Genomic DNA, 22,130 nt, shown 5'->3' on the forward strand with positions numbered 1-22,130 from the left:
TTTTAAAGTTTTAGGTTTACAGAAAAATTGAGTAGAAAGTACAGGAAATCCCCATATGCCTCTCCTCACCCCCAGTTTCCTCTATTACCCTGCATTAGTATGTTTGTTATAATTAACACATGAATATTGTTACACTGTAATTAACTAAAATCCATATATATTCAGATTTCCTTAGTTTTTGCCCAATGTCCTTTCTCTGTTCCAGGATCCCATTCAGCCTTAACAGTTTAGTTATAATGTTAGTTGTATGCACATTACACTTAGTTGTCACATCTTCTTGAGCTCCTCTTGAGTGTGACATTAGTTTTGGGGGGTCATCTTCATTTTGGGGGTCATGAACTGGGTTGAAAGTTATGGACTCTTTTCACAGAAAAATAAGCAAGCTGTAGATGGCTAATTTAAGGGAGGTCTACCCACAGCAGATTCGGAAACCCTGCTTTAGAAGAAACGGACGATCCTTAGAATATCCACTTCCCCACATCAGGGCCATGCTCTACCTGCAATTTGCTGTGTGACCTTTCTGCAAACCCATTTCCTACATGAGCCTCAGTTACACCAGCTGTGAAATGGGGGATTTGGTTTACCTGATATCTAAATCCTTTTCTATCACAGTAGAAGGTGGGGTCACCTAGAGCTGTCCACATCTGAGCAACAAAGATTGGTAACAGAAGACCATAACAGGTCACGCAAAGAAAGTGAATAGGCCTATCAACAAGGAGTTGTGGAGGTTCAATGGGGGAAAAGACAAAACCTGGGTTCCACTTTATGACTGTGGATTTTGTAAGTCATTTCCTTCCCATGAGCTTCTGTTTCTTCATCTGCAAAAAATATGAAAGCCATGCTTCTGGTAGTTATGAAACTCCTTGGAGCAATAGCGGAGAATGTACCAAGAAGGGTATCATGCGAGGAATTATAAGAGAAAATGGAGAAAGTGGGTGAAAGGCGGATGTGAGGAATGAGAAGCAAGGTTGAGGGCTCAGGAAAGTGGAACCATCTGCACACCTAAGGCCTTCCGACTTCACCTACACTTGTCTGGGTCAATTCCATCTCCTTTCCGGCCCCGACTCCACCCCAATTCCCTCCCCTCCCCTAAGGCTGCGACTGGCCACACTTCGCATGGCCGCCACGCTCAGCCGCTTTCCACCACGCGAAGGTAGCGCGCTCGCTCTGGGGCCGCCACCTCACTCCTATCTCTGCCTGCCCTTGACCTCTTTCGATTGGTTCATCCAGTAACTGACGTAAGTGCTCCCTATTCCACCTCCAACAGTTCCTCCAGCCTCCGCCCCAGCACCTCCCTGCATCTCCCCAAGCCAGTGGAAACCTAACCACCCCTGATCTCCGCTGAGCGGGCGGAGCCGGGAAAGCAGGCTGAACCAGGAAGGCGCAGTCTGTGGCGCGCACGCGCACGCATGCACGCCGGGGCTGGCGGGGCGGCAGGCTCGCGCCCGGGCTCGCCCCGCGCCGCGCCACAGGCTCGCGCACTCAGCAGGTTGGGCTGCGGCGGCGGCAGCTGTGGAGCTGAAGCGCTGCGTGTGAGAGGTCCCAAACGCTTCTGCGGCTCCCACTCCGCCACCCACACCTCAGTTTCGGTGCCGGGTGCTGAAAGGGGAAAGGCTCTAGCCTTGGGATCCCCCCACCCCTAGCACGCCCCTGGCTGCTTCCGACACCGCCTTCATTCCCTTTCTAGCTGCGGGCCTCGCTAGGTGCTAGGCGACTCCGAGGGGAGGCGACGGCGACGGCTGCCTGTCTGTGTAGAGGAGCCCTGCTCTCCAGCCTTGCTCCGCCGCCGGGCCCTGCAGGGGCCGAGAGAGCTCGGCGCCGGCCCTTCCTCTACACTCTTCGTCAACCGGTTGGAGCAGCGTCGGTCCGGGAGGTCTCTGGGCTGAGGCGGCGGCAGCTTCTCCGGCTCCATCATGTCCGCGGGCGGAGACTTCGGGAATCCGCTGAGGAAATTCAAGCTGGTGTTCCTGGGGGAGCAGAGCGGTGAGTGCGCGGCTCCCCCACTCCTGGCGGCTGGCCGTGGCTTCCCCGCACCGCCCCCCAATGCGGCCCTTCAGTCCGTGAAGGCTCCCTGCGGGCCTCGCGTTCGCGCTCGGTTCTACCCCCCGCAGCCCCTGCCCGTATTCGGTTCGTCGACCCCTCTTCGCCACCCGTTCCTCTTCCCATGATCCGTCGCTCGGATTTTGACCCTTCAGTCCCCGACTCCACTGGCTCCGTTCCCCGCAGCCCGGCCCTCTCCGGTCGATCTGCCCTCCCCACTCCTCACCCCGCCCAGCCCCAGCCTCCTGTCCATCCCTTTCTTCCTCCGTTCTCCGTTGTCTCGCCTACCCCAGCTCCCTCCCTTGAGCCCCACCCTTGTTCCTTGCTCTTATCCCAGTTGGTCTGCACTGTGAGGCCCACCCGGGAAGCCCCATGGTGGGTAACCGGCCCTCTCAGCCTTGCGCTAGGAGGGTGGGATCTGGGCGTTGTTTTCCCCAGGGATTTAGCCGCGAGACGTGCGGGTCTTACCGAAGGTGGGAAGTAGGGGGGGGGGGTCCTAGGAAATTATTGGATTGTTTTCACCTGGGTGGGGAATTGGCCGGGGTTTTGGAGGATATATATCTGAATTGGAGGGGACTTGAGGATGGAGTGGTTGGTGAGTGAAGGAGTGGCGGCGGCAGTGGCGATTTTTGCCCCTCGGGTTAGGCTGTGGCCCGTTGGAAAACCTCGTTTTCTTCTCTTGACTTTCATCCCTGACGATCCTTTCGGCAGTGTTCATGCCTTTCCAATCTCTGCCAGATGCTATGTCATGATCGTTTTACTTGGAATTTTTCACATCTCACCTCTCCTTTTTTTGCTTCAAGGCGAAGGAAGCAGTATCTGATTCTCCTCACGGTGGTGCAGACAGGAATTACTGGGGAGGTGTTAATTATTCCATTTTCGTTAGTATTTTCCAAATATATATCAGTATTTAGGATTCCTTTGAGAGACGGGTTTAGAATAACGAACATCTTTGTTATGTAGGATTTCATTTGGGCTTTGGGAGTAGAGAAGGAGTCGATTCATCCACTTGTTATCTAAATTAGATTTGAATATGTAATATCATTTTGACTAAATGATTCTTGTATAGTTAATATTATTTAGTATCTGGTGAGTGAAATTGTTATGTCATTTACCTGGTGAAACTTGTGCTGTCATTGTACTTTGTATTAGATATAAGGTTCTAATTTTGTGATGACCACCTCTAAAATTACTTCTTATGGTAATTCCAATTTTATGCTATATTATGCAAACTTCAAACTCTGTAGTTTAGCGATTATCATGCTCTGTTGTTTTTCTCACATTTTTCTTGTCTTTAAAATCGAGTCATTGAGAGATTAATTAGTTTCTCCCGAGTCATCAATTGAGTTACCTGCTAGATATTTTAGGTTAGGCTATAGAAAACATTTATTTCTTTTGATGGGAAAGAAGATAACTGATAGACAGCAAATAAATTCGTAACTCTTATTACTACTTTGAACTATTTATACTAATTGGAATGGCATTAAAGTAGGTTAATAATAGTTGCAAAATTGCTTCCAGTTGGACTTGAGGAGTCGTTTTTCTCCTTTCATAAATAATCTTTTCTCCCTGACCTCTTACCAAGTCTCCTCTTTGCATATTTTTCCTGAAGTAAATATAAACTTGTTCCTTTAAGTAACTTAGTGAAACCTCTGAGATTGATCCCTGTCTATGTATTTTATGACAGTTTCAAGACAGTACCATACATAAAATACAACTATTGGTCATTATTGATAAATAGGACACACATACACCCACAAAGTGCTTATGGTGCACTCTAGGGATTTTATTGCCTGCCTTACATTGTGATGCACAGCTATTTAGTTTGCATGAAAAATACATTAATCTCTGTCTTAAGAAGATTTTAGTGTGAATAGAGACCATAATTTAAGAATCTGCGAGTTTCCTTTGAATTTCTTGAATATTTATATTCTGATTCACATTGCAGAGTTTTATGGCTTCTCATTTAATTTCTTAAGTCTTAACTACGCTTCCTTCCACCGTCTTAAATTTTTTGTAACTAGACTTGATTTTTTAGAACAGTTTTATATTTACAGAAAAATTAAGATCGTGCAGAGATCCCATCTAACCCCACCCGGTTTCGTCTATTATTAACATCTTATATCTCTATGGTGCATTTGTTACTGTTAATGAACCAATTTTGATGCATTATTAACTAAAATATATAGTTTATTCAGGTCTTCTTAATTTTTATCTCTTTGTCTTTAAACATTCAATTCAGGATGCCACATTACATTTGGTTGTCCTGTCTCCTTAGGCTCATCTTAGATTTTTTTCTTTTAGCATTGTGTTTACATGCTTTTTAACTCTGTAGAACTGTGAGATTAATTATCTTTTGAGGCCACTGTATTGCTCAGTAATACCATCCATTGGCTTTGGAAAGGTTGATCTCTGTTTTCACAAGCATTGTCTGTAGTTTTCTTATGCATTAGCAGAAGTCTAGAGTCCATGTCATCTTGATTTAACTCATGAATTTTTTACTTTTAGGTTTTAGAATTCCACAATTCATCTTTCAAAGACTAATCTGTAGCAAAGCCTTGTCTCCTTAATAGCATTTACCATATTTCTAATTCTTACTTGTGTTTATTTTCATCTATTTCCCACAACAAAATGCAAGTCCCATGAAGATTAAAAATTATTTTTTTTGTTCATTGTATCCCCAGTGCCCAGAAGAGTGCCAGGCTTATAGCAGGTACTCAGAATGAATGATGATTGAATCTAATAGTAACCAAAGCCAGAGTCATCTTTATTATGGTGGTCTACATTTTTTCCTTATGCAATTAATAGTAACAGTAACTCTCTTGGGAGGGGGAGGCTGCACTGCATGGTTTCTGGACCCAACCCGGGGTTGAACCCAGGCCAGCCAGTGAAAGTGCAGAGTCCTAACCACTGGACTGCCAGTGAATTCCCAACAATAACATTTTGTACTTACATTATTTGATTGTATATAGGGATAGTCCATATGCTCAGGGGGCATGGATTCCAATAATTTACATACAGCCTTAATCATGGCGCATAAAAAAAGTGACTATAATTTTATACCTTTTTTTTTTTAGTTGAACAAAATTAGTTTTGTAATGTTAAAGTTATTTTAAATTATTTTTTTTTATTATAGTGCCTGCTGCTGCTGCTGCTAAGTCGCTTCAGTTGTGTCCGACTCTGTGTGACCCCATAGACGGCAGCCTACCAGGCTCCCCCGTCCCTGGGATTCTCCAGGCAAGAATACTGGAGTGGGTTGCCATTTCCTTCTCCAATGCATGAAAGTGAAAAGTGAAAGTGAAGTCGCTCAGTCATGTCCGACTCTTAGCGACCCCATGGACTGCATGCAGCCCACCAGGCTCCTCCATCCATGGGATTTTCCAGGCAAGAGTACTGGAGTGGGGTGCCATTGCCTTCTCCAATTATAGTACCTAAAATGTGTCAAATGATTATTTAAAGACAGATTCATTGAACAGATTTGAAGTTAGGGCCCACTGCAGTTCTCTTGCCTGGAAAATCCCATGAATGGAGAAGCCTGGTAGGCTGCAGTCCATGGGGTCGCAAAGAGTCAGACACGACTGAAACGACTTAGCAGCAGCAGCCACAGCAGACTGTTTTATTTAGCTTTTCAAAAAATTAAGGATCTGTGCTGTATAGTGAAGATGAATTGTTCAGTATTACGAAGTCTCATATTGAATTAATGACATCAGTCTTGGTAATCTTACTGTAGTAAACTTTTATGGTTTCTTTGTATTACAGTAGTATAGATGATTTAATAAAGAAATGTTGAAATACACATCTTAAATCTGTGTATTTAAATTTTATTTGAGGAACCTCTTTTGTTACTACTTTCAATCATTGTCTTGAAATGCAGAGGCACTTCTAAGAATGTCATGATAGTTTAGAGTAGAAAATAATACAAACAAATGTTATCAGTTACAAATTATGAAATGTAATCTCAAAAAGAAGCACATACCTGGCTTAGTACTGCTTATTTTTTTACTTTTTATTACCTTTTTTACATTAGTTCTTTTGAATTGTAGTATGCAGTGTTGGAAAAAAAATTCTTAATATCAGAGACAAGAAATACTGAACAGTTTTGACTGGCTAGGTCAGTGCTCTTTGTTTCTTCTCAAAATCCTGTTACGGTTTCACAAATTGTTGAGGCTTCTAAAGAGCTTTTTATATCCCTGTTTACTGCATCAAAAGTTAATTGAGAAAATTTTAAAATATTTATTTCATCTAAAAATAATAGTATTAAATCTGTTACATGTTGACATAATCATTTTAATGAAAGAGAACTATTTTCCAAACAAAAATTTAGTGAAAGAGTGGCATCGTTTTGCATATTTGCAAATCTCTGTAATGTCTGATGTATTAAACATCATCTGGTTCTAATAACTACTTCTGCATTCAGTCTCTTATAACATCACACATCATATAGGCTCTGAGAAACGCCACTATACACTCATGAGAGAACGAAAGTGATAAAAAGCCAAATAACATCTTGATTTTATGAAAATGGTTTTGACTCTCAAGAGAGTAGTGGGCCCAGCCAAAGGGACCTAGAGATCCTGGGAGTTGGTGGACCATATTTTGAGAACTACTAGGTTCTAGATAATATTAAACCAGTTGTATCTTATAGCTTCATATTGTATTTAGAACGGAAGGAATTTTTTCCATATCTTGTTTTGAAATGGTAAAGCTAATCAGTAGAGCTAGTAATTATGAGCACAGTGTCTGGGTTTCATATTTTAACTCTAATCACTGATGTTGGGCAAATTATTGACTTCTTTATAAAATAAAAATAATAGGACCTATCATACACAATTATTGTGGAGATTAAGTTAGTTAATAAAAGGTAAAGTATTTAGAAGAGTGCCTGGCACTGAAAACTGCTATGCGGTCAAATAGTTTAATATGAGCCTACGCTTAAGAAATAAACGTTTCATCATGGAAGAAATATATAATGGGATTCCCAGATGGCTCAGTGGTAAAGAATCCACTTGCCATGCAGGAGACACAGGAGATTCAGGTTTGATTCCCTAGGTCAGGAAGATCCCCTGGAGGAGGAAACGGTAACCAGCTCTAGTATTCTTGCTGGGAAAATCCCATGGATAGAGAAGTGTGGTGGGCTACAGTTCTTGGGGTCGCAAAGAGTCAGACATGACTGAGTACACACACATGCACACACAGTATAGTGTGATGAGTGCAGTTACTTTGAAAGGTATAAGTAAAAGGTACAGAGAAGTGACAGAGGAGTATGGTGTTTCGGGAAAGGTACGTTGTAAATATGACTGTCACTGTTACTGTTTTCCCATCTATTTGCCATGAACTGATGGGACCAGCAATAACCTCAGATATGCAGATGACACCACCCTTATGGCGGAAAGTGAAGAGGAACTCAAAAGCCTCTTGATGAAAGTGAAAGTGGAGAGTGAAAAAGTTGGCTTAAAGCTCAAAATTCAGAAAACGAAGATCATGGCATCCGGTCCCATCACTTCATGGGAAATAGATGGGGAAACAGTGTCAGACTTTATTTTTCTGGGCTCCAAAATCACTGCAGATGGTGACTGCAGCCATGAAATTAAAAGATGCTTACTCCTTGGAAGGAAAGTTATGACCAACCTAGATAGCATATTCAAAAGCAGAGACATTACTTTGCCAACAAAGGTCCGTCTAGTCAAGGCTATGGTTTTTCCAGTGGTCATGTATGGATGTGAGAGTTGGACTGTGAAGAAAGCTGAGGGCTGAAGAATTGATGCTTTTGAACTGTGGTGTTGGAGAAGACTCTTGAGAGTCCCTTGGACTGCAAGGAAATCCAACCAGTCCATGGGGTTGCAAAGAGTCGGACACAACTGAGTGACTGAACTAAACTGAACTGAATAATGGTAATGGTGAAGATGGAACTCTTGAGAGTCCCTGGGACTGCAAGGAGATCCAACCAGTCCATTCTAAAGGAGATCGGTCCTGGGTGTTCTTTGGAAGGACTGATGCTGAAGCTGAAACTCCAATACTTTGGCCAGCTTTTTCACTCTCCACTTTCACTTTCATCAAGAGGCTCTTTAGTTCTTCACTTTCTGCCATAAGGGTGGTGTCATCTGCATATCTGAGGTTATTGATATTTCTCCCGGCAGTCTTGATTCCAGCTTGTGCTTCATCCAGCCCAGTGTTTCTCATGATGTACTCTGCATATAAGTTAAATAAGCAGGGTGACAATATACAACTTTGACGTACTCCTTTCCCAATTTGGCACCAGTCTGTTGTTCCATGTCCAGTTCTAATTGTTGCTTCTTGACCTGCATACAGATTCTTAGAAGTTCTCTCAGGAGAAGATGAGCACACGTCCTTCTACTCTGCCATCTTGGAGAAAATCCCAAAAAGGAACATGGGAGAAAGTTTTTTTAGACCTTGTGTATCTGAAAATGTGTTTGTACAGCCCTTACACTGAAGTTTGGTGGTGTTAGAATTTTAGGTTGGATGTGTTTTTTCTTCAGAAATTTGAAGACATTAATATATTGTCTTGTAGTGTCTAGTGTTGCCATTATAACTCTTAGTCTTTTGATCGTTCATGATAATGTGTTTGTTTTCATTTTATGTGCTGAGTAATAGGTATAAATCCTTTCAAATTGGAAACAGAAGTTTAGTTTCAGGAAAATTTCTTGACTTATCTAATGTGATATTCTGTTCTCCATTTTTACTCTGGAATTCTTATTAGACCTTGTGGATTGATCCTCTAATTGTATCTTATCTTGTCCCTTTTTCATTTGTTTCTGTTTTAGTTCTCAAAAGATTTTCTCAACTTCTATTACATTTTATTTGTGCTATCATTTTAATTTCAAAGAGCTCTTTGTTTTCTGATTGTTTCTGTCTGTAGAATCTTTGAGTCTAGCATCTTCTCTTGTCACTAAATTTTTTTTTATTGAAGTGTAATTGATTTTCAGCATTTGTTAATTTCTGCTGTATCTCGTCATTTTGAGAACATTAAAAGGATATGACTTTCTCATTACTCAGTTTTTTGTAAATTGCTTTTTACTTTTTATTCTAGTTTTTTAATTTCTTGTTTGATGTGGTCCTCAGAGAACTAGTAATTCTTAACTGTCTGCCTATTTTTAAGAGTTGAGCACAAAATTTGCTTTTAAGCTCTTATGTGGGTTTATTGGGCATCTCTGTAGGACAGTTTGCCTGATCTTTTGGGGGAAAGTCTCTGATGTTAGCTCTTTTAAGTCTTTTTGCCAGTCCCATTTCTTAAAGAAGAGTTGTCCAGTGTTCTGCTGGAGAGGATAAGTTTGGTTGCCAGCTTTCTTGGAGCTGAATGGAGATGTGTACTTTAAATTAGAAGGTGAGTTAAGTTGTTTATAATAGGGAAATAGAGAATGTGATTTAGACAGATTTTAGGCCACCTCTGGACTAAAGATATTTTGATCTATAGTTCCATTTCACAAAAAGACTGAGTTCGTTTAGTTTTAGATAAAGCATTCCTTTTGTACTTCCAAAATTCTTAAAACTTTCCTCTCTAGAATATTGTGCATTTGTTTTCAAAGTTTTTACTGTAATATTCTGTCTTTTATGTAAACACAATCTAAATGGTTACTTCATTCTAAATCTGATAGTTCTTAAGGCTGCACAAAATCCATCTTAGATCTTTTAAATTTCTGTACTTGGTGTCTAGCATAATGTCCTTCATATAGGCAACCATAAAATATTGAATCTGGCCAGTCATTAGGAAACTGAGTAAATAGGTCTTTCTTTCTTTAAGAAGATGACATAAGCACCAGCATATTGACATTAAGTAAATAGAACAAAACTGGATGGCTATTGCAGTTATTAATTTGCAAACCTCTTATGTTTGTTTATCAAGTTGTTTAATATGGAATGTTTATTTCCTTTGGTCCATGAAATTTTTATAGTTAATGTGATGTGGGGGAAAAGTTGAAGGGCAAGAGTTAGGGATACTGAACTATGATCTTTGCTCTACCACCTTATATATTATGTGCTCTTAGAGTTTATTTTAATCTCTATGTAAAATGAAAAGAATCTACCCATATAATGTGGACTGCATAGATGATTCTCTGTAGGCTCCATGCAGGGATTTACTGTCAGCACCCTTTCGTATTCCTACCGATTTAATCCTCACAAAGCCTCCAGAAATTGAAAATAATTTGTTCCTCTCCACAGAAAGACTGAGTATGTTTAGTTTTAAATAGAGGATTCTTTTTGTACTTCCAAAATTCTTAAAACTTTCCTCTCCAAAATATTGTACATTTGTTTTCAATGTATTTACTGTAGTATTTAGTCTTTTATGTAAAAACAATCTAAGTGGTTATTTCAGTCTCAGTCTGATTGATATTCTTTCTCTATATGTTTGTTTATTTGACTGTGTCGGGTCTTAGTTGCATCATGCAGGATCTTTTGTTGTGGCGCGTGGACTCTCTAGTTGTGACGTGCAGGTTCCATCGTTGCAGCATGCGGGCCCTCTAGTTGCAAGGCATGGCCTCTGGAGTGCTTGGGCTTAGTTGCTCTGCAGCATGTGGGATCTTAGTTCCCCCATGAGGGATTGAACTTGCCTCCTCTGCACTGCAAGGCGGATTCTTAACCACTATTTATTCTCATTTTACCATGAGGAAATTGAGGCACAGATAGGTTCAAATAACTTTTCTCAGTAGTGTTGAGTTGGCCAAGAAGTTGCTTTCCTTCTTTTAAGTTAAAAAATAAAAGACACATTTTTTATTTTCACCAAGAACTTTATTGAACAGCCTATTTGCTGTTTTGTTCCACTACCTTCTACCATTTTTAAGGTAACTTCATAATTCCATCTTCCCAAAACTTTTTATTTTTTTGAGCAAAGAACTGTTCCAGGTGCCTTTTACAGTCTTCCAGGGAGTTGAGAGTTTTTCCATTAAGAGAACTTTATAAAGACTGAAATAAATGGACATCTGAAGGTACAGTGTCTGGTGAATATGGCAGATGAATCAGAACTTCCCAGCCAAGCTGTAGCATGTATCATCAGAGAAACATGCAGTCTTGCATTATCCTGATGGAAGATTGTGTGTTTTCTGTTGACCAGTTCTGGATGCTTTTCCTTAAGTACTGCTTTCACTTGGTCTAATTGGGAGCAGTTCTTGGAATTAATCATTTGGTTTTCCAGGAGTTCGTAATAGAGGACTCCCTTCTAATACCACCGTGTATACAACATCATCCGGAGAAGGCACTGGCAACCCACTCCAGTACTCTTGCCTGAAAAATCCCATGGACAGAGGAACCTAGCAGGCTGCAGTCCATGGGGTCGCTAAGAGTCAGACACGACTGAGCGACTTCACTTTCACGCATTGGAGAAGGAAATGGCAACCCACTCCAGTGTTCTTGCCTGAAGAATCCCAGGGACGGGAGCTTGGTGGGCTGCCGTCTATGGGGTCGCGCAGTCAGACACGACTGAAGCGACTTAGCAGCAGCAGCAGCAGCATACAACATCATCATCTTTGAATGAAGACCAGCCTTTGGTGTGGTTGGTGGTGGTTCATTTTGCTTGTTCCACGACCTCTTCCATTCCACATGATTGCGCAGTATCTAGTTTTCATTGCCTGTCACAGTTTGTTTTAAAAACAGAACATTTTCATAGAGATTTGCATGCAGAAATACAGTGAACTTATATGGAACCCAAACATCAAAGTGATTAACAAAACCAAGCTGATTTTCAGCCCATGGTTTTCAGTGCTTGATTTAGATATTTTGAGTATATCAGCTATATTCCACATGGCATAACATTGATTGTTCTCATTTAATGTCTTTGCTTTGATTGCTATCAACTTCAATTGGTCTACCCAACTGTGGAGCATCATCTATTGAGAAATCTCCAGCATGAAGCTTTGCAGACCACTTTTGACATGTTCCATCAGTCACAGTACCTTCTTCATATACTGTGCGTCTTTTTTGCGTTTTAGTTGGTTTCTACCTTGATTGAAATAATAAAGCTTAATATGCTGAAAATGATCCTTTTTTCTTCCATCTTCAAAATGACTACACAAGAATTCATGAATTTTGATAATTTTTTTAAAAAAATGTACACTGATATGACATCTGTCACAATAGAATCTAATTTTGTTTTGAATGAAGTTAAAGATATCTGAGTGCTACTAGAGCCATCTTAATGGGGAAAAAAGAATGAACCTTTTACTTGGCTAACCCCAATATATACAAATGTATACAATTTAGTAACTGGCCACACTTGGGTTTCCGCTCAGCAGTCTGGTTCTGGAGCTCTACTAGTACTGAAACACAAATCTGTACTACCCTTCCTTGATAAATTTTGTGTAGGTGAAATTTGTGCAGAAAGTACAGGATACTTTGGTGTTCCGGAAACAATAAGAGTGAAAAAACTGTAATCATCTGTGGAAAGCTGAACTATATGAACTAAGTCTGTTACATAAATTTAAGTGTTTCTCAGGTATTTTGCTGTACTGGAATTTTGTAATTTATATGACAATTTTTAATACATGTCACTTAAACTGTTAAGTAGATAGTAAGATAAACAAATTAGTTTTAAAATTCAGTGGCTTTGATAAAATTTGCTTTGTTGATTGTTACTGGCTAATACTGAATTATCAAAATCACTTCAAAATGTTGCTTATACTCAAGGAACATTATAGGTTTATTTAATCATGGAGTTAAAATGTGATATTCAAATGAGAATTGTTTAGTCACCTCAAGAAGCAAAAGTACAACTGAAAAAAAGTCTTTGAATTTGTAATATCTTACAGAAAAGATAATGGCTTATTAATTTTCAGTTCTAAGATCTGAACAATAGGAGAAAGGCTTAAGCTAAAACATGTGAATTTAAGTCATATATATGGAAGAATTTCCTGACTGAAAAGGTTGTAGAAGCATGAAGAGTGGGTTATGAAATCACCTGAAGATACTTGCTTTTTTGAACAGAGAAATGATTTCTTGGGAGAGTTAGGCGTGCTCAGACAGAACCAGAAGTATAACTACAATGCTTAACATTCTATTTTGTGTTCTGCAGAACCATATTTGTTGATAATTAAATGTTCTTATTTGTTAGTTTTAGTTGGTCTTACCTCAATATAAGCTTCATTTTATCAGACCTTCTGGTGATGGACTGGATAAATTTATTTATATAATATAAAATAAATTACATGACATGGGTTGGGAGTGGGATAGAAAAAAAGGTATTAGAGTATAATGCTATATGAAGTTTTGTATGTATGGTTGCACAGGAGTGTTAGGTACAAATGCTAAAAATACTGTTGAACAAAAAATGAATAGCCACAGTGTTCAGTATGAGATTGGTTAGTGTTTGAAATGATCATTTAAATTGTTTTTATATGGGAGGATATAATGAATGTTGTGTAGTCACTAAGTTGTGTCCGACTCTGTTTCGACCGCATGGACTGTAGCCCTCCAGGCTCCTCTGTCCATGGGATTTCCCAGGCAAGACTACTGGAGCAGTCGCCATTTCCTTCTCCAGAGGATCTTCCTGACCCAGGGATCAAACCCACATCTCCTGCATTGCAGGCGGTTTCTTTACTGCTGAGCCACCAGGGAAGGCATGTAATAAATGTACCAGTAGGGATTTTGAAAACTGTTTTGGAGAAGTAAGCTTAGCCGAAGAGCTCTGAATGAATACAGAAGAAATGCAAATACAGAAGAAATGCTGTTTTAAAATTAGATATGTTTAATACTTATGTGAAAAGGAGCTATTTTTTTTTTTAAAGGAGCTATTCTAGTTTCTGGAAATCTTGTGATCATTAGTGGGTAGGAATATTTCAAAGAGGACTAAAATATGTCTTTAGACAATGTAAAAGAGCCACCTAAGTAGACTATACTCTTTCTCTGAAATTTTGGGGTGCTGTCTGTATGAGGAAGACATAACAACTTCAGTGCTTGACCAGATCCTGATCTACTATTTGGAGATTCTGTCTTTAAAACAAAACAAAAACTAGTTGAACTAAAATACTAAAGAATTTATCCTCCACACCTAAATAATATATACCTATATTGTAAGGTATGTTTATTGGCAGTTTTAAACCCCATGAGAGCAGAGCCTTTAGTTTTCTTATTTCTTGTAACTTAAAAAAAAATTAGTATGCTGGAAATGTGTTTTAATAGAGTTGTAAGGAGGGTAGTTTTGAGCTTTGCTTTTTTCTTTGGGTTTTTAGTTTTGATTACTTTATTGTATTATCAGAAGTATTTTTCCAAATCAAAACTATTTGGTTAAATTCTGCCATGGACAGAAAAGTTAAGGTGTACATCAAAGAGACTATACTCACAGTTTAAAGAAAAACTTTAAGTCAGTGACAGAGACACTGTGATAGTCTTAAACTGTTGCTTCATTCTCCTTCAAAACATGTGTCCTTTATTCTCCATAAAGAAAAACAAAACGTGTAATTTTTTCTTCTAAATAGACCAACTTACGCTTGCTTGCGTTTTTCACTCTTAATGACAACTTTTTCATAGAAAATGTTAGCTTTAATTAGATAGATGTATCAGTCTATAAAAATATGAGTTTTGTGTCCCATTTTAAGTAGTTTTTCCGTAGTGTGAGTAATGGAGATAGCTTCCCATATAATACTTTATAAATTTTGCTTTGCTTTTTGTGTTTTGTTTTGCCTTTCACATTTAGGTTTATAATCCACTTGAAATTGATATTTATGTGTACTATCACATAGATGTCAGGTTTAATTTTTTTCAATATGGATGTGTAATTATCCCAACATCATATATTTTAAAACATTTCCTCAGTGCTCTGCCATGTCAATTTTTTAATGAATGTCTGTCTGTAAATTCATTTTACAAACAGTCTGTTTCTGGAATTTCTGTTCTGATCATTGCTTTGTCTACATTGCAATAATACAAAACCTACTCATAACTTAATATAAAAATTATTGATTTACCAGAGAGCAAATCCTCCCACCTTATTCTTTTTACTTAAGAGTGGCTTGGCAATTCTGGACTTTTGCAACCATGGGAAAATTTTTTTAAGTAGAGCTTCAATTTTTTAGTAAGATTTAAGATTTTCTTTTCTTTCTTATTTTTTCTTATTTTTCTAGGACTGTGTACATTTCATCTAATGTTTCAAACTTATTAGCACAAGTTATTCATGTTCTAATGTCTGCAGGATCTGTCTGTAGTCATGCTTCATTATTTCTAATACTCACTATCTGTACCTTTCATTCCTTGGTAAGGTTTACTAAAGGTTTATAAGTTTAATTCTGGAGAAGGAAATGGCAACTCACTCCAGAATTCTTGCTTGGGAAAAATCCCATGGACAGAGGAGCCCAGCGGGCTACAGTTCATGGGGTCACAGAGTTGGATGCAACTGAGCACATATAAATTTAATGTTGTTTTTTTTTTCTCCAGAAAACTATTGACCAGCCTTGCTGATTCTTAGTCATGTGTTTTCTGTCTTATTTCTGCTTTTTATTTCCTTTCTTATGGTTTCTTTGGTTTATTTGCTGATGTTTTCCATCTTCCTAAGAGAGAAATATATAGCTCTGGGTTTTTTTTGTTGTCATTGTTTTCCTAATATATGCTGTATATAAGTGTGTGTGTATAATTGTATAAAATTCCCTTTAGATACTATTGTAGTACTGTTTTGGAGATTTGTTATGCAGCATTTTTGTTATTCAGTACAAAATGCTTTCTAATTTCTGATTTCTCTTTTGACTCATTGGTTATTTAGAGGTTGCTATTTTCAAACACTTGGGGAATTATTTTTTATAATTTTCTTTATATTTTTGATATCTAATTGTACTGTGGTCAGAGATATATTTTCAGTGTTTTTAATTTTCTTGAGACTTTATTTATGGTCCATATGTTATGTCAGTTTTAATAAGTATTCCCTGTGTGATTGAAGAGAATGTGTATATATTAGGTGCAGAATTCAATATATGATCACTGGATCAGTTTTGTTAATCAAGTGGTTCAAATATTCTGTGTCTTTATTCAGTTTTTGTCTGTTCTGTTATTGAGAGAGATATGTTAAAATTTCTCATGATTGTGTCTCTCTATATTTATCCTTGTAGTTTTTCCATTTTTAACTTGTGTTTTTGAGCCTTTGATATTAGGTGTGCACAAATTTGGAATTGTTGTTATAGTCTTGGTGACTTGAACCTTTTATCATCATCAGGTGTTCCACTATTTCTAGTAATGCTTTTTGCCCTTAAGTTTACTTTGATGTTATCCACCTGCCATTGCAGGAGATGTGGGTTTGATCCCTGTATTGGGAATATCCCCTGGAGGAGGAAATTGCAACCCACTCCAGTATTCTTCCTGGGACATCCCATGGACATAGGAGCCTAGTGGGGTACAGTCCATGGTGTTGCAAAAGTCGGACATGACTGAGTGAATGAGCACATACTAATATACTTAACTCTGATGTTAGTATAGGTTTGATTGGAGGATAATTACTTTACAATATTGTGATGCTTTTTGCCATACATCAGCATGAATCAGCCATGGGTGTACCCATGTTCCCTCCCTCTTAAGGGCTTCCCCAGGTGGCACTAGTGGTGAAGAACCTGCCTGCCAGTATAGGAGATGCAAAAGATATGGGTTCAATCCCTGCATTGGGAAGATTTCTGGAGACGAGCATGACAACCCACTCCACTATTCTTGACTAGAGAATTCCGTGGAAGAGGAGCCTGGTGATCTATGTCCATAGAGTTGCAAAGAGTTGAACACAATTGAAGTGGCTTAGCACACACACTCCCTCTTAAATCTCTCTCCCACCTCCCTCCCCATTCCACCCCTCTAGGTTGTAACATAACACTGGCTTTGGGTTCCCTGCATCATACAGCAAATTCCCACTGGCTGTTTTACATATGGTAATATATATGTGTCACAAGCTGTAATCAAAGATTGCGTGGAGAAATATTAGCAACTTTAGATATGCAGATGATACCACCCTTATGGCAGAAAGTGAAGAGGAACTAAAGAGCCTCTTGATGGTGAAAGAGGAGAGTGAAAAAGCTGGCTTAAAACTCAGCATTCAAAAACTAAGATCATGGCATCTGGTCCCATCACTTCATGGCAAACAGAAGGAGAAAAAGTGGAAACTGAGGCAGATTTTATTTTCTTGGGCTCCAAAATCACTACGGACAGTGTCTGCAGCCATGAAATGAAAAGGTGCTTGCTCCTTGGAAGGAAAGCTATGACAAAGCTAGACAGCCTATTCAAAAGCAGAGACACCACTTTGCCGACAGAGGTCCGTGTAGTCAAAGCTATGGTTTCTCCAGTGGTCATTTGTGGATGTGAGAGTTGGACCATCAAGAAGGCTGAGTGTGAAATTGATGCTTTCTAACCATGGTGCTGGAGAAGACTCTTGAGTCCCTTGGACAGCAAGGAGCTCAAACTAGTCAGTCCTAAAGGAAATCAACCCTGATTCATTGGAAGGACTGATGCTGAAACTGAAGCTCCAATACTTTGGCCACCTGATGTGAAGAGTCAACTCATTGGGAAAGACCCTGATGCTGGGAAAAATTGAGAGTAGGAGGAGAAGGGGGCAGCCGAGGATGAGATGGTTGGATAGCGTCAGTGATTCAGTGGACAGGAGTTTGAGCCAACTCCAGGAGATAGTGAAGAACAGGGAAGCCTGACACGCTATAGTCCATGGGATCACAAAGAGTCGGAACGGGAGATGACCTAGCAACTGAACAACAACAATGTATATGTTTTAATACTACTCAAGTCATCCTGCCCTCTCCCTCCCCCATTCTTACAAAAGTCTGTTCTTCATATCTGCATCTCCTTTGTGTGCTAAGTCGCTTCAGTCATGTGCTACTCTTTGCTACCCTATGGACTATAGCCCACAAGGCACCTCTGTCCATGGGATTCTCCAGGCAGGAATACTGGAGTGGTTGCCATTTCCTACTCCAGGGGATCTTCACCAACCAGGATCGAACCTGCCTCATATTTCCTGCATTGGCAGGTGGGTTCTTTACCAGCAGCATCACCTGGGAAGCTGCCCTGCAAATAGGATCATCAGTTCCACCTTTCTGGATTCCATGTATATATGTTAATACATGATGCTTGTTTCTTTCTGACTTACTCATTCTGTGTAACAGACTCTAGGTTCATCCACTTTATTAAAACAGACTCAAATGCATTCCTTTTTATAGCTGACTAATAGTCCTTTGTATATGTACCACAACTTCTTTATCCATTCATCTGCCAGTGGACATCTAGGTTGCTTCTGTGTCCTAGCTATTGTAAATAGTGCTGCAGTGAACATTGGAGTACATGTGTCTTTTCAGTTATGGTTTCCTGAGGGTATATACCCAGCAGTGCAATTGCTGGGTCATATGGTAGTTTTTTTTTTTTTTTTTTTTTTTCCCCTAGTTTTTTAAAGAATCTCCATACTGTTCCCTATAATGGCTGTTGCATTCCCACCAACAGTGCAGGAGGGTTCCCTTTTCTCCACACCCTGTCTAGCATTTACCGTTTGTAGACTTTTTGATGATGCCCATTCTGACTGGTGTGAGATGATGCCTCATTGTAGCTTTGATTTGCATTTTCCTAACATTGAGCATCTTTTCATGTGTCTGTTAGCCATCCATATGTGGATGCAGAGTCTTAACTGTGGGACTGTCAGGAATGTCCCTCTGTCTTTTTACATTCATCATTTTTGTATTCTTATGTTTCAGATGTGTCTTAGTAGTCATCTAGTTAGGTTTTGTGTTTGTCTAGTCTGGTAATTGTTTTTAAAATTGGAACATTAGTACATTTACATTTTTAAAAAATATTTATTTATGTATTTTTGGCTGTGCTAGGTCTTCATTGCTGCATGGGCTTTTCTGTAGTTGATGCAAGCGGGGATTAATCTCTAGTTGCAGGGTGGGGGTTTCTCATTGCAGTGGTTTCTCTTGTTGCAGAGCACAGGCTACAAGGAGCTTGGGCTTCAGTGTTTGTGGCACATGGGATCAGTAGTTGAGGTTCCTGACCTCTAGAGCACAGACCCAATAGTTGTGGTACATGGGCTTAGTTGCTCTGCAGCATGTGGGATCTTCCCTGGATCAGGGATCGAACCTGTGTCTCCTGCACTGGCAGGCAGATTCTTTACCATTGAGCCACCAGGGAAATCTAGTACATTTACATTTAATATAATTATATATTTGGATTAAAAATAAATCTACCATCATTTTAATGTGCTTTTTTTTGTCCTGAGTTTTTCTGTTTTCTCTTGTATTATTTGGATTTTTAGTCTTTAAAAAAATTGTTCCATATTCTTTATTAGTTGGGATGTTATACGTTTTTTTTTTTTTTTTTTTCTTGCTATTAAGTGATTACCCTAGAAGTTGTGGCACACAGCCATGACTTGCAAGTCTACAGGTAAGTGATTCCTTTACCCTTCTGGACAATTCAAGGACCTTGGCACTCTAACTCTACTTACCATTCTTCCTTCTGACTTGACTTACAATGTGTACTTTAAGTGTGTGTGTGTATAAAACCCCATGTTACCATTTCAGGCAACGATTAGATTTTTATTTTACAAGGAAACCTTTTTATTGAAGTGCAACATGTAGAAAAGCATATAAATCATAAGTGTCAGCTTGAATGAGAAAATTTGCTAGTCATATTGACCTGAATATTCCCATCCTTATGAAAGCTGTTTATTACATTGATTAGTAAATTTGGCCTTCTGGTTCTAAAACCTGTTTATTCAGTTTTATGATGTGTGTCCCTGTGAGCTATATCTATTTTAACTTGCCAAAAATGCAGACTCTTGACAACCTTAGTGAATGCTGCCTACTTGGTGGTTTCTTTCATTATTTCATTTCATACAGGCAGGTACCAAAACTATGAGTGTAGCTGTGATCAAGATAGACAAGGTCCCTATTCTGCAGCTTATCATTTATAAATTGGGAAAAGTAAAATGGTAAACAATGCATAAATAAGGTAATTTGAGATGTTTCTTATATTGCCATTTTTTCTAGTTTTCTCCCACTATAAAAAGTGGATCTTGCTTTTCCTTACCTTGTGTGTGGGTGCGTGGTCACTCAGTTGTGTCCCGACTGTTTGTGACCCCGTGGACTGGAGCCTCCAGGCTCCTCTGTCCATGGGTATTCTCCAGGCAAGAATACTAGTGTGGGTTGCCATGCCCTCCTCCCAGGGGATCTTCACAACTCAGGGATCGAACCCAGGTCTCCCGCGTTGCAGGTGGATTCTTTACAGTCTGAGTCACCAGGGAAGCCCTTGCTTACCTTTAGTGAAGTTGCTCAGTCGTGTCCAACTGTTTGCAACTCCATGGACTGTATACTACCAGGCTCCTCAATCCACGGGATTTTCCAGGCAAAAATACTGGAGTGGGTTGTCATTTCCTTCTCCAGGGGATCTTCCCGACCCAGGGATTGAACCCAGGTCTCCCGCATTGTAGGCAGACGCTTTACCGTCTGAACTACCTTAAATTTCTACAATTAGACTTTAAAAGTTCTCAAGTAAAGCTAATGTAAAACTTACGCTAGAATTTTGAACTTTCCACTCAACTGTTCTTTGAGGATGCAGATTTTTTTCTAGCTCATCTTTTTAAAATAATTTTTTTTATTGAAGTATAATTGATTTGTGTTAGTTTCTGGTATACAGCAAAGTGAATCAGTTTTAGATATATATGTATATGTAAGTGTGTATATATACATATATTCTTTTTCATATTCTTTTCCACTATAATTTATTATAGGATATTGAATATAGTTCCCTGTGCTATAAATAGAGCCTCTTTATTTTCTATATAGTAGTTTGTATCTGCTAATCTCAGACTCCTAATTTATCCCTCCCCCACCTTCTTTTCCCTTTGATAGCCATGTTTGTTTTCTAAGTCTGTAAGTCTCTGTTTTGTAAATAGGTTCATTTGTATCATATTTTAGATTCTATGTATAGGTGATATCATTTGGTATTTGTCTTCCTCTTTGTGACTTATTTCACTTAGAATGATAATCTCTAGGTCCTTCCATGTTGCTACAAATGGCATTTTTCATTCTTTTTGATGACTGAGTAGTATTTCATTGTATATATACACCGCATCTTCTTTATCTATTCCTCTGTTGATGGACATTTAGCTTGCTTCCATGTCTTGACTGTTGTAAATAGTCTGGTATGAACATTGGGATGCATGTATCTTTTAAAATTAATTCAGCTCATTTTATCCTTAAGATACATTCATAGATGGATGTTGACTCTGTTGTGAGAATAAGTTAAAAGCCTTGCTGCCATCTAAAATACTTTTTGAAATACAATCTTAGGCTGAAAGTAATTTTTTTTTTTTCCACTGCACCACGCAACTTGCACAGTCTCAGTTCCGTGACCAGGGATTGAACCTGGACCACAGCAGTGAAAGCCCAAAATCCTAGCCATTTGGCCACCGGATTCAGCTGAGAGTAATCTTGAGAGGTAATTTAGTTTTTCTCTCCTCCAGGCAGAACTGTATCTGATATTGAATTCATAAGTTCATAATGTAACCAGAAAGAAAAGTTCCACAAAATTAGGTTACATGAGCAAAATCTCAGAGGCTCAAAGGAACATGTTATGCAAGAAGACTAACTAATAGCCTTCCATCACTGTCAGGTGTTTTTTATGTTTGGCAGGGGTAGGAGATGACAGTAGAAAGGCTAATCTCCAGTTTGAGTGCCTGCTAAGGATCTTTAGCTTATGGATACTGGGGAGCATTAGAATGTTTATAAATTGATGAATGATACCTCTGGCAGTGGGCCTCCAAGGTGGCGCAGTGGTAAAGAATCCACTTGCCAGTGCAGGAGACGTGGGTTTTATCCCTGCGTCAGGAAGATCCCCTGGAGGGGGAAAAGCAAACTTAATCCAGTATTCTTGCATGGAAAATTCCATGGACACAGGAGCCTGGTGGGCTACAGTCCATGGGGTCACAGAGAGTCGGACATGATTGAGTGACTGAGCACAACATAACAACAAACTCTGGCAGCGTAGAGAATGGACACTTACTTTGCACAGTGCTTTCTTGTTGACTCTTGTATGGGTGCATATGTGTGTCTCAGTGCATCGTAAACTTCTCATGTCTTCAAGGCCTTACTCTTATTTGGTTTTCAATCTCATTCTCCAGCCTCCTT

General features: G+C 39.3%; 1 protein-coding gene across 3 annotated transcripts in view; it reads left to right on the top strand.

Annotated features, from left to right (window-relative positions):
* Positions 1–1,311: 1,311 nt before the first annotated feature.
* Positions 1,312–22,130, top strand: part of RAB6A (RAB6A, member RAS oncogene family) — a 92,027-nt gene continuing 71,208 nt past the window's right edge. The window contains exon 1 of one of the 3 annotated variants that reach the window (XM_044929384.1): positions 1,312–1,983. In XM_044929384.1, the coding sequence (XP_044785319.1) occupies positions 1,914–1,983 (70 nt within the window). In that variant the 5' untranslated portion in view covers positions 1,312–1,913. The remainder of the gene's footprint in view (positions 1,984–22,130) is intronic. The other 2 variants (XM_025266438.2, XM_006073325.4) reach the window with 2 other exon arrangements.

This window comes from Bubalus bubalis, chromosome 16, assembly GCF_019923935.1.
Source record: "Bubalus bubalis isolate 160015118507 breed Murrah chromosome 16, NDDB_SH_1, whole genome shotgun sequence".
Taxonomy (NCBI): domain Eukaryota; kingdom Metazoa; phylum Chordata; class Mammalia; order Artiodactyla; family Bovidae; genus Bubalus; species Bubalus bubalis.